The 17,334-nt window shown below is 39.6% G+C and overlaps 1 protein-coding gene across 1 annotated transcript in view; it reads left to right on the top strand.

The window, feature by feature from the left end:
• The first annotated feature begins 2,581 nt into the window (after positions 1–2,581).
• WFS1 (wolframin ER transmembrane glycoprotein) overlaps positions 2,582–17,334 on the top strand; it is a 35,083-nt gene continuing 20,330 nt past the window's right edge. The window contains exons 1-2 of the mRNA XM_005148500.2: positions 2,582–2,703; positions 4,658–4,855. Coding sequence (XP_005148557.1) covers positions 4,663–4,855 — 193 coding nt within the window. The 5' untranslated portion in view covers positions 2,582–2,703; positions 4,658–4,662. The remainder of the gene's footprint in view (positions 2,704–4,657; positions 4,856–17,334) is intronic.

The following is a 17,334-nucleotide window of genomic DNA, read 5'->3' as shown; positions in this document are numbered from 1 at the left end:
AGTTGAGCATGAGCCAGCAACGTGACCTTGTTGCAGAGAAGGGTACTGGTATCCTTGAGTGGCATTTGAAGTGTTGCCAGCAGGTGAAGGGTAGTGATACTTCTGTTCTGCTCAGTGCTGGTGCAGCCACACATGGAGTCTAGGGCCAGTTATGGGCTTCCCACTACAAGAGATATGGACAGACTGGATATATCTTAATGAAAAGTCATGTAGATAGAACTGGAATGGTGGGCTGGAACCTCTTCCCTGTCAGGAAAGACTGAGAGAGCTGTTGCTGTTTAGTCTGGAGAAGAAAAGGCTCAGGAGGATATGTCTATATCTAGGATATGTCCTATATATAGGATATGTCTATATCCCTGAAGGGAGGGTGCAAAGAGGAGGGTGCACCGGGTTCATTCCAATGGTGCCCAGCAACAGGACCAGAGGCAGTGGGCACAAACTGGAACATTGGAGGCCCAGTCTAAAAGTCAGGTCAAGCTTTTTTTTACTGTGAGGGTAACAACTGGCACAGGTTTCCCAGATAAGTTGTGGAATCTCCATCCTCTGTGCTGCTCAGAAGCTGTAAGAATGCAGTCCTGGGCAATCAGCTGTGGACAGCCCTGCATGAGCAGGGTTGTTGCAGCAGATGAACTCCAAAGGCCCCTTCCAACCTCAACCATCCTATTGATTTTATAAGCTATAACCAAAACTAAAAAAGGTGTTGCAACAAGTTATTACAGTAATTCCACATTTCTTCTCTGTAGCTGTAACAACTGGCTACTTTAATCATGCCAAATGGGAACTAACAATCTGTGATGAAATGTAGGCCAAACTGACATTACTGGAGCTGAAAATAGAAGCTGTCATAGTACTTGAGTTTACTCTTAGTAATATGTATTTATATAATGAGTATATAAGGGAGGCGTGACAATTCATTTACTGCAACCATTTAGTTGGTCTTTTCTCAGGGAAGGATCCGATCAAGTTCAGCAATGGCACTTTGGTGAAAGAATAGTCAAAAGTGACTACAGAATGTATTTTACAAGTGCCACTGTTAAGTAGGTTTGCATGCCACACAGTCAATGTGGCAGTTTTAACCCTGAACCAAGCATGTCTGGAATGGCTTTTGCCATGTGTGACTGTGCCTTATGTTGTAAAGGAGTGGCACAAGCAGCAGCACAAGCAGCAGGGGAGGCTTTATTTTACAGTTCCTTTTCAGTTACTTTTCCAGATACCACCCTCATTTCCACCTGTTCCCTAAGCAAGTCACATCTGTTAAGCACACCTACTAAATATCAATTGTATAGAATAATATCTTGAAGCAAAGGTGGATAGCAGAAGAGCAGATTGCAGCAAGAGTTTGTCATATTCAGTTAAGGTATCCTGTCAGCCTAAAGAAACAACTAAACAGGTTATACAAGGTGGGCATCATATGTTTCTCATAAAACCATGTTACACTCTGCCTGCAAATAATCTTAAAAATAACTGCAGTGTTTTTTTACAAATTTTATTTCAATTTGAAGTAAACAAAAGCTTAACCTCCTGTTTGTTGAAGCTTATTTTAAGTAAAAGGAAGAACTTTGTTACAACTTTCAAGGCAAGGAAACAGTAAAGATGCTGGGGACCAGATTTTTGTTTGGGGATTAAAAAAAACAACATGCAGCAACACCAACACCAACAAGTAGGATCTAACACATTTTAAAATATTAATCATAATACAGCTCCCCACAATCTGCTGTAAACTTGGAACTTGTGAAAAATAACTTAAATGGTTAAATTATTCACATGAATGGCTGAAGTTTAAAATTAATATCCTATTTTGAGCTAGTGAGGGCTTTGCTTTGATTTTGCATTAGAAGCTATTCACAGTACCACGCACAGGCCTTGAGATATTTATTTTAATACAGCTAAAAAAGTAATTTATTACATTTTCTACCAACACCATAGCAACACTTGCAGGTACGTTTACAGCTACCAGCCCAGAAGCTTTCCATTTATGCGACAGAACTACCAGTGTATATAGTAGTAATTTCGATGTCATTTAGGAATAACTAGTTACTCGGTAACCACCCTTTCTCCCCTCCCTCACTCCAACCCCTGCCTGCCCCCATGCTGGCCAGCAAGCGGCACCGCAGCACACCCGGCCCAGGGCGGCCCTTCTGCTCCCCAAGTTAAAGGCCGTACTTGAGGAGAAAGCCTTTACCCGCACCTCGGACAACCCGGGGCCGATGTCAGGGGGCACCTCGCCCGGCTCGGCTCCACCGCCTCCAGGCCGCTCCCACCTCACAGCCCGCCAGAAGCCGCCTCACAACGGCCGCCCCACGGGCCCTCCCACGCTGCCATGTTGGAGCTGCCCAAGCCCGCCTCAACCACCTCTCACACTTCCCTCCGGTACCCCCACGGCAGGGAACCAACCTCTTCACACCGCTGCAGCGCGATGAGGCTACACACGACCCGCTAACCCCACCCCTTCTGCCCGCTGCCACCTCCTCCTCCTGCCGGTGCCGCCCGCCGGCGGCGGAAGCCTCGGTGGGGCGCGGCAGGCCGTGAGTGGCAGCGGCGCTGCCCCCTCACACAGCGCGGCGGGGAGGGGAGAGAGCCGGGGGCGGGCCGGGTCCGCCCCTTACAACCGCGGTCCCGCTGGACGGACCCGGTTGCCTCCTGCAGAGCCGTGCAGAGTTGTCCCCGGGAGTCCGCGCTGGTGACTTCGTCCTGCTGGGCTCGGTGAGCGTCTGGGGCAGGGACCGTGGGCAGGACGGCCCGAGCCGCTGGCTTCCCTCCTGCCCCCCCGCCGTGCTTCGAGTGCGCGCCGGAGCTTCCTGGCCTTCTAGGGCGGCAGGCGCTGCCCGGGCACCCTCCGGCCTCGCGGGGACTGAGACCGAGCAATCTCCGTCTCTCCCATCCCGCCGGCCGGCAGCCGCGGCAGTAGCTGCGGAGTGGGCCGGCCGGCCATGAGGGCAAACCGGGGTGACTGGGCCGCGGGTGGCCCCAGGCTTCCCTCGCTGGCTTCGGATCCGAGACTTAGAAAAGATCATAAAGGCAACTCTGAGGGGTAGCTTCCGTTTACGCCTGTAGTAGGGAAAGTTGGTGGGGTCCCTTATAGGACAGGTGCCGAGCGACTTTCGAGACGGTAGTGCTTTTGCTAGCTATCTGACTGCGAGCTGTACTCCTGCTTTCCGCACGTGTACTGGAGATAGAGTAGCTTCTGTGGCGGGGTTCCCCTTAATGGCAGCGGTTCGCCCCAGCAGAGCTGGTGTCTGGGTGCCGGCGCATCGCGGGCGGTGGAGCCGCGGTCCGGCCGCTCCTGCTCGTCCGTCTCAAAGCGTCATGTTTAAAAGCAGGGGCACAGAAACTTTTGTGATTGTCTAGAGGTTAAAAATACTCGCGCTGGTTTACTGGGAAAGTATTTTAATCTCTGTGTTTTCCAAGCGCTCTTTGAAGGTTGGACTGAGCTGTGTTGGTTTATTTATAACTTGATGTCGAAACATAATACAGAAGTACATTTAGTTATATCAGTAAAATACTTTTTGGTTTAGGGAAGCTTAATTCTGGCATGTGAGTTGTCTAAATTGCAAGGAATATATTTTACAGTGGTGACACTCCTGGTACTTTCAGTATCCTGTTGTGATTTTAGCTTCCTTTAAGTGGAAGAAGTTATCTAAGTAGCGTATCCTTGATTTTAGCTATACTATTTCCATCTTTACAATGAAGTCTTTAAGTCAGTGTTCTGAACAGAATTAAAAAGCATAGTTTGTAGCCCGACACGTTTTACAGTGTTCCTTGGAAGTCGCTTAACTTGAGCAAAGTTGCTCTTAAGCATCAAATAGTTACTATTTGTTACACTGTGTTAGTAAATGCATGCCTTCCTACTTCCTGTCTCCTAACACCTAAGCTTTCAGTGAGCACTTTTATGTGCTCGGACTTTTTACTGTAGAACAGGGATTGCCTCATCATTTAGGAGAGAATTTACAGTGAAAGTTAAAAGGTATTCTCTTGTAAGGAAATTGTAAAGCCTTTCCTTCCCTGCCTTAGTGGGTTTTGTGCATAAATACTATTTTTTATAAAATTGAATGTTGTAGTAAATAAAGTCAGTTTATTTTGCATCCTGTGTACTTCAGCTAGAAATGTCTTGAAAGAGCATCTTTGTTGATGTCCCTTTCCTCATTTCCTGTGGCAGTTCTACATCTCCTCCTCTGTCACCTTATCTTTTTGTCTTTTTCTGTTGCCTGATTAGGCTGTTAACCAGGCCCTTGATACAAAATGAATTCTTCTATCATTACAGACATATCAACATCATTTTGAAAAAAAAACTAGGGGCTAGCATTTATTTCTTGCAGGTGTAAGTAGAATATTCAAGTTAAAAAAGTTATTATATGCAGTATTTATAGGATTGATTCATTAATTTTATCATTTATCTACACTTGAAAACCAGTTCTTATTTAGTTAGGAAAAAAGGCAGTTGCTCCTCTGGTGCAATGCTGTATATGGTCAATCTTAATAGTTGCTCATGATTGGAATTATTTAAGGATGTATAAATAAATTTTTAAGTTGCTGTCAAGCATCTTTCCCTTTTCTAGGCTTTTTGAATATATGAAAGTATGTTCAGATTTTAAACTTTTACACTTGTTTTACATTTTAACTTTATCTGATAATTAATAATTAGTCTTTTCTTTTGCAGCTAAAATGAGTTCAGATCCCGATCCCCCTTCAAGTCCCTCTCACCCACAGCTGCATCGTGGAAGGTCACAGCTAAATGCTGCTTCTGTGGACCGTAGTGAGAGCAATCAGAGACCTGGACCATCTTCAGGAGATACTGCAACTTTTTCTTCTTCAGTTCCTGGCTATTCCCGCAGCAGGGAGAAAGCTGAAAAAAGTGGTAAGCATGAAAACAAATTCAATGCAAATTTGGTTTATGTTAAACATTGTTATGGTGGTTATATGTATTCTAAATTCTATTTAAAGAGACACTGTAAAGTAGGAAAATAAACTTCTCTAATTTCTTCTAACCTGTTGTGGAAGAGACTTTTCTTCTGCATTTTACGTTGTGCCTGTTTGAGTTTTCCCATCCAACAAGAGAGAACTTTGAAAATGGATTAAAGAATAAATAAAATGTAATTTAGCATAATACTAAGGTTTCAGTTTCATTTCTTTAGTTTTCTAGATCTCATGCTAACTATAGCTTTAATAGGAATTCTAGTGTGGAAGAATAGATGCTACTGTAATGTAGACTGCGGGAATAATAAGATGATATATGAAACCAGAGTGACAGAAATAAGGTTAAGATTAGCAGGCAGATAAGAATTTGGATTAGAATCACGATACACTTTGAAAAGCAGAATGATACTTCCCCTATTTTCCACCTCCTCCCTTCCCCCCTCAATCCTCCCAGTGAAACTATTGAGTTTCAAAGATTGTGAAAACTGTTTGGATAAGAGAAATGTCTCATGCAAAAGGTAGAAAGAAAAATATCTGACTTTAGTATTAAGATGCCGAATTTCAGTTTTTAAGTTCAGTTTGTAATCTAACTCTTTGGTAAGAAGGTCTCGTGTTCAAGGTGTAGCAAAATTACTGCTCTTTAACTTTCTTCAAAATTGGACTTTTGATTCTGAAGCTGTGTGTGTGCATGCCCTCACATTCACAGATATGGGTCACTCTGTTAAAGGTAACAAGGCTATCCAAGAGTTCAGAATTATCAAATGCGGGAATATCTACATGGCATGTGTCAGATGCAGCTGAGCTCTGCACATAGTTCAAGCCCGTATTTTAGCGATGTTGGCACATCTACTGTTTGCCTCGTATTCAGAATTTATCAGTTGGAATTTTCTGGGTTCTTTGTTACTTAAAGGCACATTCCAGATAGACAGTTTTTTGGATACCTTAGTTTCTGACATGCCTCAGTTTATCATTACCACCTTTGTCATCTCACCCACCTGTAAAAGGATTCAGAGATGATGGAGAATTGGCACTTCTAATATTAATTACATGATTATTAGCTTAGTATTAGTGCTAATATGTATATTTTCTTCCTTTCTTCATTCTCCAGTTTCTTATTACACTTCATCAGGGAAAAAATAACAGTATTAGGAAATAAAGTGGTATGGAGTTATACTGGGCTTTGTTGTAATATGATTTGAAAGAGGAAAATACAGGCTTCTGTTATTGGTGCCCATATTCATGCAAGATTCTGAAAATAAATATAAGCTATTAATCTACTGGTGTTTTACATGAGATTGTGTCAGGTATTCTTCTTTAGGTACTTTGCAGATTTTCTTAATTCTATATTATTGGACTTCTAAAATTATATTGAGTTTTGTCTTAGTTCTCTTTACAAGCCTGTGTATTTCCTAATGACCCCTAAGCAAACAGACACTTTTGTTTGTGCCCCTAGAAAAGGACTTCCAAGCATTAATGTATTTCTTCATTTCAGTTGTTACTCATTCCGGATCACTTTAAGTCTGTTCCTGTGAAAATCTTCTCAGTGCCTGGTGCCACTTTCATTGCATTTTCCATCCTCATCTTCATACAAACAAGGGTGTAATGCTGCAGAATGAACATTGCATCATGATGGAGTCTGTAACAACCAAGAATTTAATGGATTTACATAGCAAATGTGTTCATCTTCAATGAAAAAACACTAGATGTTTCTTCATCTAGTGTTTTATGGTTATTTTAGATTCGTGTAATTGGTCATAATACAGACAGTTTCTATAACTGGAGACTTCTTTAAAAGAAAGGAAGCAGAGAATTTTTCTTCTACCCATGACAGCCCTGGTCATCAGAACTTAAAACCTGTGATTTTTAACAGGAACCTTGGAAAAAAAGTACAAATAGAACGAAGTACAAATTCAGTCATATATGTGAATGGTTAACCCATATGGAAAAAAAAAATGATGTCTCAAACAGAAAATTGGCACTTTAGCAATTCTCAAAATACCTAAACTGAGCAAGAAGGTATTCCTTGGAATCACTAGAGGCTTTACCAATAAATTTCAAGTTGCTGATAGATACAGGAAGAGTGAAGGATCTGGTCTCCAAGCCATGGCACAGTGTGGTCTGGCTGTATGAAAGGACATATGCACTAGACCATGTGCCAGTGGTTGTATGCACTATACCAGACCACTTATGTTCTAGGAATGCCTGTTTCGACTTTTTTCTTGTCAGATTAAGAAGTCAGTTACTTTGAATAGTCACTGTATGTCTCTGATGATGACTAACTCTAAATGATGTAAAAGAATACAGAAGAGACCAGCATATTGCTGTACAAGAAAGCTATCTCAGTAAATTACATATGTGGAACACTCCTCTTTATTAGTGATTTGAGTATCTTGCACAAAATTCCACAAACTTAAATTTGTAATAGAAGTAATTTAATTTTTAATAAATCAGCTGTGTTTTCCCTTGGAGAAAGGGAGACGTACTACATGTGTCTCAAACCTTGAAAGGGTTTTTACCTCCAGACTGTCTAGTGCATGCCCTTGTGCCCTTCCTGTAAACTGGTATCCCAGACTTCATTAAACAAAGCATTGGCAGCAGGTGGAGAGGTAATCCTCCTTTGCTCAGCACTTGTGAGGCCACACATTGAGTGCTGTGTCCAGTTCTGGGCTCCCAGTACAAGAGATGTGAATAGACTGGAGAGAATCTAACAAAAGGCCACTAAACTAAGATGATGAAAGGACTGGAGCATCTTTCCTGTGAGGAAATGCTGAGAGAGCTGAAGCTGGTCAGCCAGGAGAAGAGAGGGCTCAGGGTTCTTATCAATGTCTATCAGTACTTGAAGGGAGGGTGCAAACAAGATAAAGCCTGGCTCATTCAGGTGATGCCCAGGGACAGGACCAGAGGCAGTGTGCACAATCTGAAACACAGAGGTTCCCTGTAAACATCGAAAAATGCTTAAAAATGCTTTTTCTTTTTTTCTTTACTGCTGTGAGTGTGACTGAGCACTGGCACAGGTGCTCAAGGAGGTTGTGGAATCTCTGTCCCTAGAGATACTTACAAGCCATCTGGACACAGCTCTGGGCAGCCAGCTGTAGACCAGAGCAGCTGACCTCTGGAGCTCCCTTCCAGCCTTAGTCTTGAAATATTCTTACTAATGTATTTCTGATCTGTGCTTTTTCTTCCATTCTCTACTTATATGTGCTGTGTTTAGGCTATATCATCACTGTGAACATTAAGTAACTTATTTCCCGGAAACGCCCATCTCCTGCTCCTGAGGCATTACCTATATCTTGCAGCATAATCCAGCAAATTAATGAACGTCCTGGCTCTGACTCAGTAAAGCACTTAAGCACACACATATCATCAGATGCACAGGTACTTTATTTGGATCAAGCTTCTTACTATAGATTTTTTTTCTTAGCATTTTTTCAATCCAGCTTCTGTATTAGGTAATGGTTTTGTTATTTCTTGTATAACTCATTTCAGAATGGGAGGTAGCAGTGATTTGAGAATTTATTGTGCAAATCAAATCTGGATTGAATGAAGAAAACAATATTCAATTGTTGAGCTTGAGATGATTTGCAGATACTGATTTTGGTCCTTTTTTTTTTTTTTCTTAAAAGGAGGGTATTCTTATTTCTACCCAAAGCTGTAGCATTCTCTAGAAAACTTGTGCCTGTCAAAGTTACTGGGTTTTGTGTATGTGTTAGGAATGGAATGAATATTGCTATGTCAACTCCTATGTTTAAAAATAAATTAACAAATACAAAAATATTGTTATACATCCAAGGATGTTCCTGGACAGGAAGTTTATTAGGGAGCAATGCATATACACTACTAATTAGGGCTTCTGAAGTTTTAAAACCATTGAGTCATCAGTATTCATGTAAACAAATTACAGGAGAGTTGCCAGTTGCTTAAACAAAAATGTTCTGCCATTATTTGAGTAGTCAGTGCCAAGAGGAACATGGTATATCATAAGGAAGACCACTGGCTGCTTGATAATGAAATCTGGTGAGGTCTGTTGGAAGAGACTAAGGCTCCAGTCTCCTCAGACACCTTTATGCCTCCTAGGTGCACAGGCCCCTCAGTTTCTCTCCAGCTGCTGTACATCCCTTTTTGGCATAGGTATTTCATCCAGTCTGTCTTCTCCTTCCTTTAGAGGCAGCTCTAAAACAATGCAAAACCAAATAGGTTAGATGAGAGCTCTGGAGGCCCCAACACTGGATTCTCCAGATAGGCTTAAAACCTTTATTCTTGCTAGTGGAGCCATTTTCTTTCTTTGTGTACACAGAAGAGAGCTAGGAAAAAAAGCACCTTTGGCATGTTCACTTAGTTACCATGTGAGTATCTGAAGGGTGCTGCTATTAATGTAATGTTTTTTTGGAAGAAGTGCATGAATCCACACTCTGGGTAAGTGGTCTGTATTGCTGAGTCAGCATGTAGCTTTCTGTGGCCCAGTGGATATTTCACTTTTGATTTAGATAAAAAGAAAACAGAGTTGAGAGAAATTTCTCTCAATACGATAGCTATCAGATACATTCCTGTGATGTCTGGACTCAGGTGACTTCTTCAAGTCAGCCATAATGGTAACTTGAACTGGGACTGACTCCCAACCCAGGTAAATATTTATTGAGGTGCAGGTTATCTGGAGGTGTTACCATTTCTTTTCATGCTTAGCCATTTTAAAACATGTTAAGTGTCTGTCCTAAAAGTTGACTGTCTGCCGGTCAGCAGGTAAAAGAGGACTTACTAGGATAACAGAGAAATCTGGGAAGCAGTGTGAAGGTGATAAGTTGTTATATGTGGATGAAACAGATTTTACCTGGTTTTTATGTCATTCGTGTACATTTCTTAACCAGTAAGATCGGAGAGGAGGAATGCAAAGGTAAGAGTTTAGGAAGCTTTGAGAGCATTGTAAAACTAAGTTGCAGTGCTTGGAGAAACATCTCTTTGTTTAAGGAATGAATTTTTGTGTTGTCCATGTTTTTTGCTGTTAAGGAAGCATGCACAAGTCTCTTCCTCTAGAACTGAGAACTTATGGGGAAGGTATTTGTACTGACAGCATTCCAGATGGAAATCAACTTCTTAGGTTTTGTTTGTAGATATGTGGAGTTCTGCTTGTACTTACGCAGGTTATGGGTTGGTTTTTTTTGTGTCTTTTGGAAGATAATTATTTTATAAATTAAATGACAAAATTTATAAATAGTACAAAACAATTATTCCAAACAGTTTACAACCCATTGTAACAGTGTACAACAGTGCATCATGCATGCATTGCTCAAGATAGCTAATGAATAGGGAACCTCTCTAGTTTACAAATATTTCCTTAGTGGTAGCCTCTTCCACTTAAGGTCACAAAGAACCTTTGCTTCAAAGCTCTGCTTTAGCACTGCTGTGTCTTTGTTTTCTGTCAGTTTGCTTGTACAGACTAACTCTTGAGGCAGAAAGAAATGTTTGTGCAAAGCTTGAAGAAATTTCAGAAAAATCTTTGATTGAAGGGGAAGATTATGCTTTGAAGTATTAATTACTTAACAATTTACCTGTCAGTTTATTAATGCCCCTTCAAACTTTACCTGTAATTACTCAGGCTTCTGGAAGGCTCATTTGCCAAGCATTGCTGTGGGGGAGAAAGGATCCTATCCAAACAAAAGTTAATGACTGTGTTTTTCAGATAAAATTTTGGGACATTGTCATAGTTGGCGCAGAACGATGGGAATTGGTTTCTTCAGGTTTGCTGTTATTATTGTCAGTAACATGCTCATGTTTTTTACTGTACTTGGGAATAAGATCAGACACCCATTGATTTGAGGAAAGATTCTTCATCTTTTTCAGCATTTGAAACTCAGCATAAATGTTTTCTTCAGCTGATAACAAAGATACTGCTACTTACAGTTTTTGTATTCACACAGTGAACAAAGTTAACAAAAGTGCCCTAGCTCAATCATTCTCTTGTTATTTTTCAGGTGGATGGATTTTATAATCTGTGTTAGTTTGATAGCAAAATGTCTATTCTAGTGTTGTTCCTAGGTGTTATAAGGATAGAAATGAGCAGCCCAAGGGTACAAGGGGAAAAGCTATATTTGCATTGGTAGATGAGGTAATGAGATAGGAGTGAGCATAAATTGTTTGATGCTAAGAACTCATGGTTCCTATTGGATATTTGAAATTGAAGCTAGTGGTTGGTATACAGTCTTTCAATTTAGTTTCTCCAAAAGGAATCCAGTGTGTGTGTTTCACTGTGAAAACAAAAATGGAAAAGTTGGAAAATTAAAAGCACATTCTTCATCTGAGCCAGTTCTCTAATATAAAGCATCTGCACTCATCAGCAGCAAGAACTGCTAACTTCAGGAGATATTTTGCAGTGGCTTTAAAGGAAAACATTTGAAAGTACCTAAACCTGCCTGTATGTTCATCTTCAAATAAAACTGCAACAAATCCCTGTTAGGCTACAGTACACAAGGAGGTGTTTGAAACTGTTGTGCTGCTCAAGGGCCACTTGCAGCAGCAGAAGGTCCATATCATTGTGAAAGTTAGAAGGTGAGGCTGGAAACAGTAAACTAGGAAATAAAACCAATCCTTTGCAAAATCAGTCAACTATTAGAAGTGCTTACTAAGCAAAGCAGTAAGGCACTGTGGACTTGCAAAGCAATTGGGATGGGTCTTTTTTTACAGGCTAGTCTATTTTGAGGGTAAGCTAATGAACTGTCGATAGTACTGTGTGATAAGGGGCTTAAACTGCAGAATTCCTGAAATGCTGTTGAGCATTGTGCAATTATGATAACTTCAGGTCTTCATCTTCAAAAATATGTGGGCTTGGTGAGGTTTATGATCTCATTTTTCTTTTTTTTTGTTAATGTTTTTTGGTGGGGAGGTTTCATAATGATTATTACTAACTAAGAAATGACAAAAGCCTGTTTATTTTTAACTTTCCATTTTTGGAACATGTTAGATTTATCCCAGCACATCCATAAAGGATTTAATGAGAGATGTCTGTGTAGAAAAAGCAGCAGTACAATTCTCATGAGTTGTGTGTAAAGTTATTTTAGTGACTTTAAATGATGATTGTACAATATTCGCTGTGAAAGAAAGAAACCCCTTTTAAGAATAGTGTTCACTCCACTTTTAAAATTTATAGTTCCTATAATATTATCACTCTTAGTCTTCCACCTACATGCATTTTTCTTTTTTTTTCATTGCTCTACTGACAATTCGCCTTAATTTTGTGGTGGTGGAGAAGTTGTTCCCTTTTCAGTTTAATGCTGTTTAATGACTTGCAACTTGTGTGACTGAGACTATTATCCTATCTACAAATGCATTGCTGTTCCCAGAGAAGGCAGAGTTGAATTCTAGACTTCAACATCTTTCTAAATAAAAGTTATTCCTTTCTCTCTCATCCCTGTTGCCACTTTTAAAAATAGATTGCCTATCAGTGTATGCTAATGTAAATATTTTTAGTTGTTCTTGGGGAAAGTAGGTCCATCTTAACATCTAACCATGGAAGTTGAAGTGCATAGAAGAAAAATATGCAGTGTACTCTTAATTGTACCAAGCCCATATTTTGCAGTTACGGTAAGAATCCAGGAGGCTTATAAGTGGATGAAAGGATTCAACACTCATGGATGAGCAAATAAACATCTAGAGTTAATAAAACCATGTATCAAAGCAAAGACATTTGTTGTACAAAATATTTATCCTTCTCCAGCCAGTTCCTCAGTGTCATTATATTCTGTAAGTACAAGTCCATGTTTATGAAATGATGCTTAGTGCATGCTTTTAAGTGGAATGTCAGTTTTTCCAGAAACTACTGCTACATAGGTACTGCGCACAATACCACCAAACTTCTGGAGCTTGTGGAAAGTGAGTAGGAGGATTTCTCCAGGCAATTCAGACTGGCTTCACTGAGCACTGAAAGCTCAACAGTACACTCCAGTGACACACAAAAGCTATTAGAACCTACATTTCTTTTGCAAAATATGCAAACAACTTTTGTTAATAGTCTCCCTGTGGATGTGCAATTCAGATCCTGCCGTGGAATGGACTCAGTCAGAGATCAATATGATCAGACAAAAAGCCATTTATTGCAAAGCGTTAACTCCTTATATACTATTGCTTACACACACTACAGCAATTTGGCATATCATGATTGGATACTTGTCTTGAAGACCCTTAGTGACTAACACATAATTGGTTAAGCACAGGTGTGAGAACTTGACCTCGAACGCTTGCCAACAGTCCACATTTCTCATAACTCAGTGAATTACAGCTTCTTCTTATCTTGCTTGCTTAGGCTTCCTCGGGCCTCCCATGGCCTTGCTGTATCCCTTGGAGTTATTCAGAGCTCATGTACCAAATATCCATTCTCCTGTGAGAACACTGTCTCCACAAGATCCCTTTCCTTAAAGAAAGAAATCGGACACCTTTAATTTCAGAGATAAGGCCTACATGGCATCTTCTAGCAGATGAAAGGATTTTTATTTTGTCATTAAGATGTGTATGCTTTTGCTCCCATGTGTGTCTGTTAATGTGGAAAGCTTGTTTCATGGCAAAAACTAAATCTGTAATAAAAAGCTGTGCCCTCTTCCCTGAAAACCTTGAAATAGTTGGCTTTTGATTAACATGCCAGACCTGTGCTCACAGGACTTTTTGCAGGAAGATTTCCTTCCATATCAGAATTGCTACCATACACTTCCAAAAGGGACTGTAGGTACTACACATATCATGACTCTAAAAGCAATAACTTCTAAGGAGATTTTGCACAAACTGTGTTCTGCTATATCTTTTAGTTGATATAAATGGACAGGCATGCCCTTAAGCTTTAATTTTCCTACTTTGACTATTGCTTGAATAAACTTGCCTGCATTATTTGTGTATGTATGCATTCTTGTTGCTTGCTTCCTATCTAATGTTATAAAATCTTCATATTTCAAAATTGTAAAATATTCCTCATACTAACAAATTAGTTATTGCTGAGAATCTGCAAGAAAATTATTTTCTGTAGCTAGCATATTTAATTTAAACTTCTTAAAGCAAATTCATTCAGTCTTCTAACATAAATTAACTGCTTCATGTTCATGACAGGCTGTTATTTCTGATGTTTCAGTCATGCTTTGTTTCTTCTTTTCTCCTGTTGTTTTTTTTAGTAACCCAATAAGACCAGATGATGACAATACAGTCCCTTCATAGCTTTGAATTGTGTAGTAAGACTTTTACCAACTTCATAAGAAGCTGTAGCAATTTCTCCTTCTGACTGTCCCCTGGCAAAGGTAAATATTAGAGGAACAGAGAGGAAGAATGGTAAAAGCTGAGGAGCAGGACACACAATTTTCTTACACGAATGGTTTGAAAATCCCATTCTGTTGGCCAGAGCTGAAACCAGTACCTCAAAGCAGTCTGCAAATACAGAGTTTTTGCAAGGTGGGTTGTCTTTAGCAACTCAGTGGCTGGCTTTTAAGAAGCCAAATGCTGCTTTTTCTTTTAGTTAATTTTAGCTTTATCCTACAGAAGGAATTGAAATCCAGGGGACAGAACACAGCCATTAAATGTCTTCCAGCAAGCTGAATATTTTTGTGGGTGTTTATGGGAATCAGGTGATACACATCCTTTCTGTGCACCACCCTAACTTCCTTTGGGACAGAATTTATAGCATGTTTTTGAGGTGTTACTGGCTGTTTAATTTTCAAGCTAATCCAGTGCTGGGTTAGATACCTACAGCTTGATATAAACTCCAGGTTATCTGATGAAACTTGTGGCACAGAGTGTATTTATAACTCTGAACTTAAAGATAATAGAATAGTTAGATTTTCCCTGCAAGTGCTACTTAGGCATTTATTTTTATCTTATCTTGTTGCACTTCAGAGACACAATTTGATGGAAATCTCTAGACATAAAAAATAAAATAGGAATCCAGAATCCAGCTTCATGCTCATCATAAAGTCATGGAAGAGGCTTTTTCAACTACAGCAACTAATTTAGTGTCATGGTTGTCTCATCCCAAACATTTATTTGTTCATCTTATCTTGTTGGGGAAGGTGGGTGAAGTTGAGCAATGAATGTAAGTTACTCACGCTAGTAACCTCTCAAAAGTAAGTGATTTTCTTTGTAATTCAGACAGTACTCCCTTTCAGATTCAATTACAATAAAGCCTCCTTGCTATAGCAGTAATGTGATGTATGCCTGAAGCTTCAGTTAAGTGTAGTGATGTGCAGTGTGACAAAGATCAGTTCAGACGGAGAATTTGTTCATGTGTGGGAGAAGATCTAATGTCAAAGAAGACATTCTTTCCTCCCTGCTCCTACCACAGTGATTTAGCTGGTGCAAAGACCTATGCATGAAATCTTGTCCCATACTACTCTTCATCAAATATGTCAGTTTACTCTTGTCAGTTAATAATGTGCAGCTAAGGGAAATGCTTGACATTATGTGAGTTTTTAATTACAAGACACGCTTAAATTAAGCAGCACATTTACTGGATAAAGCTGGTGAAAATATGAAGTGCAGTTTTTCTTGTGGATGCCATCCAGCTTTTTCTTCTCTCCTACTTGAGCTGACACTATTACCAGTAGTGGGTGTATTTTTTCCTTTAAAAAGTGTCACAACTCCAAGGTTTTATTCTGAGTGGTAATAGTTCAGAGTTTATCACTGTGTGTACAATGATAAGGTGTCATCTTGGTGGCATTTACCAAATTTTCAGCTGGCCATTCATTATTTAGTCTTGAAATTCTTTTGCAGGTTTTATTTGGGGTCCTTTCAGTAAGCACTTCTGAGGTGGTTTGGGTTTTTTTGGCCAGAATAACACAGAACTCTAACAGACTGTCCCCTCCTGTTAGTCCTCTTTATTTTTTTTTTCATTTCTTTTACACATAAATGCATTGAACAATATAGGCCTTACTGTGTATCACTTTGTGTCTAAATTGCTACTTTCCTCTGGGATAATAGGAGCCACGTATTTCTATTCTTTGGGGTTTTTATTTCTTAATCTCTTATTTATCCATGTAACAGTCTACTTTCTAATTTGTTTAGAGGAATTCTGTAGCCTTACTTGCTACCTTTGGAGATAGAAATGTGAGCTGGATCTGCCTATCCTCAAACCTTTTGACTCTCTTTCAGGGATGTTTTATGTCAACGCTTTTCACACAAGGTCTGACTTTACCCAGCTTATCTTTTATGTGCCCTCCAATAGACTGAAGGTTTTGGGTTTTTATCTTTTACGTATTTGCCTTGCATGGATATCAGTGTAACCGTCTCTGTTATTGTGGATCTCTCTGGTATCATGCTTCCTGCTTTCTATTTCTCAGTTTTAAGTGAGAGGCTGCATGCTGCTGTGTCTAGTTCAATAGTTTATTTGGATAAACAATTAAGAGAAACTATAGTTTTAGACATAATTAGAAGAAACCATGGCTTCTTTAAATCTGATTCCAGCACAGGAGCTTCTCAATGCTATCCCCTGGGAGGGGGGAAAAAAATGTCTTTTAGTAGATCGTTATTGCAGCTTTGTCTTTTGTTTTTTTTTTTTTTTTTCAAATAGTCAATTGCCCCTGTATTGTCTATAGGGCCTATGGTCTGCCTGCTAAGCTTGTGTGCTTGAAAAAGGGATAAAAAGGTGGTTAACAAGGTTCTATATAGAGTTGTCCTCCACAGTTCTTTCTCTTGATCTATCATAGTATATGTTTAAAATTCATTGTTTTTTTCTATTTTTCTTTGTTTTGCCATGCCCATAGCTTTACAATGACACTTTCTTATTTCTAAGAATTTTTTTTCTCTTCTTTTTCTTTTCTCAAACTGGCTTTGCTTTTAAATACAAGTCTAGCAGGTTTTCTTTTTTGCATCTGACACTACTGTCTGGGAACTAAATCTAACTTGCTTTTACAAGCGTGGCTCACTAGCCTCTTAAACTAGGTTCTGTGTGTTCCTCAGTTAGAAGTAATGCCATGATATCATTTGTGAATGTGATACAATGATGAGGTAGTTGAGGTCATTAATGCTGCTTTCTGGCCTTTCAGCTGGTCTGATTTTTCAGTTTGTCTTAGTCATGTTTATTCCAACAAAAGATCAAGGAAAACGCATTTGAAATCTTGTATTTAAAGAAATATAAAATATCAGTTGTGAGACTGACTACTTACTGTTGCCTGGCTCACTTTGCTGGATCCCCTTGGTAGCAATTTTAATCTGTGGCAACTGTCAGATCTTCTCATGCAATGGTAAAAATGCTTATTTACTTTTCTAGGAGTGTACTTGGTGAGCTTGGAACTATGTTATCACTGGCTAGGACTGAATGTATCATATGTGATGTGCGTACTCTAACACTCCTGACTGTTTTCAGTCACTTCAGGATCATGTGCTATGCTAATAAAATGGGGTGGCCAATCCAGAAATCTTGTTTCATATCTTGTCATCTTGGATCCATTATTCTCCCCACAC

This window comes from Melopsittacus undulatus, chromosome 7, assembly GCF_012275295.1.
Source record: "Melopsittacus undulatus isolate bMelUnd1 chromosome 7, bMelUnd1.mat.Z, whole genome shotgun sequence".
Lineage (NCBI taxonomy): Eukaryota > Metazoa > Chordata > Aves > Psittaciformes > Psittaculidae > Melopsittacus > Melopsittacus undulatus.
Note: the sequence above shows the minus strand (reverse complement) of the source record. Positions and strands in the feature narration are given on the sequence as shown.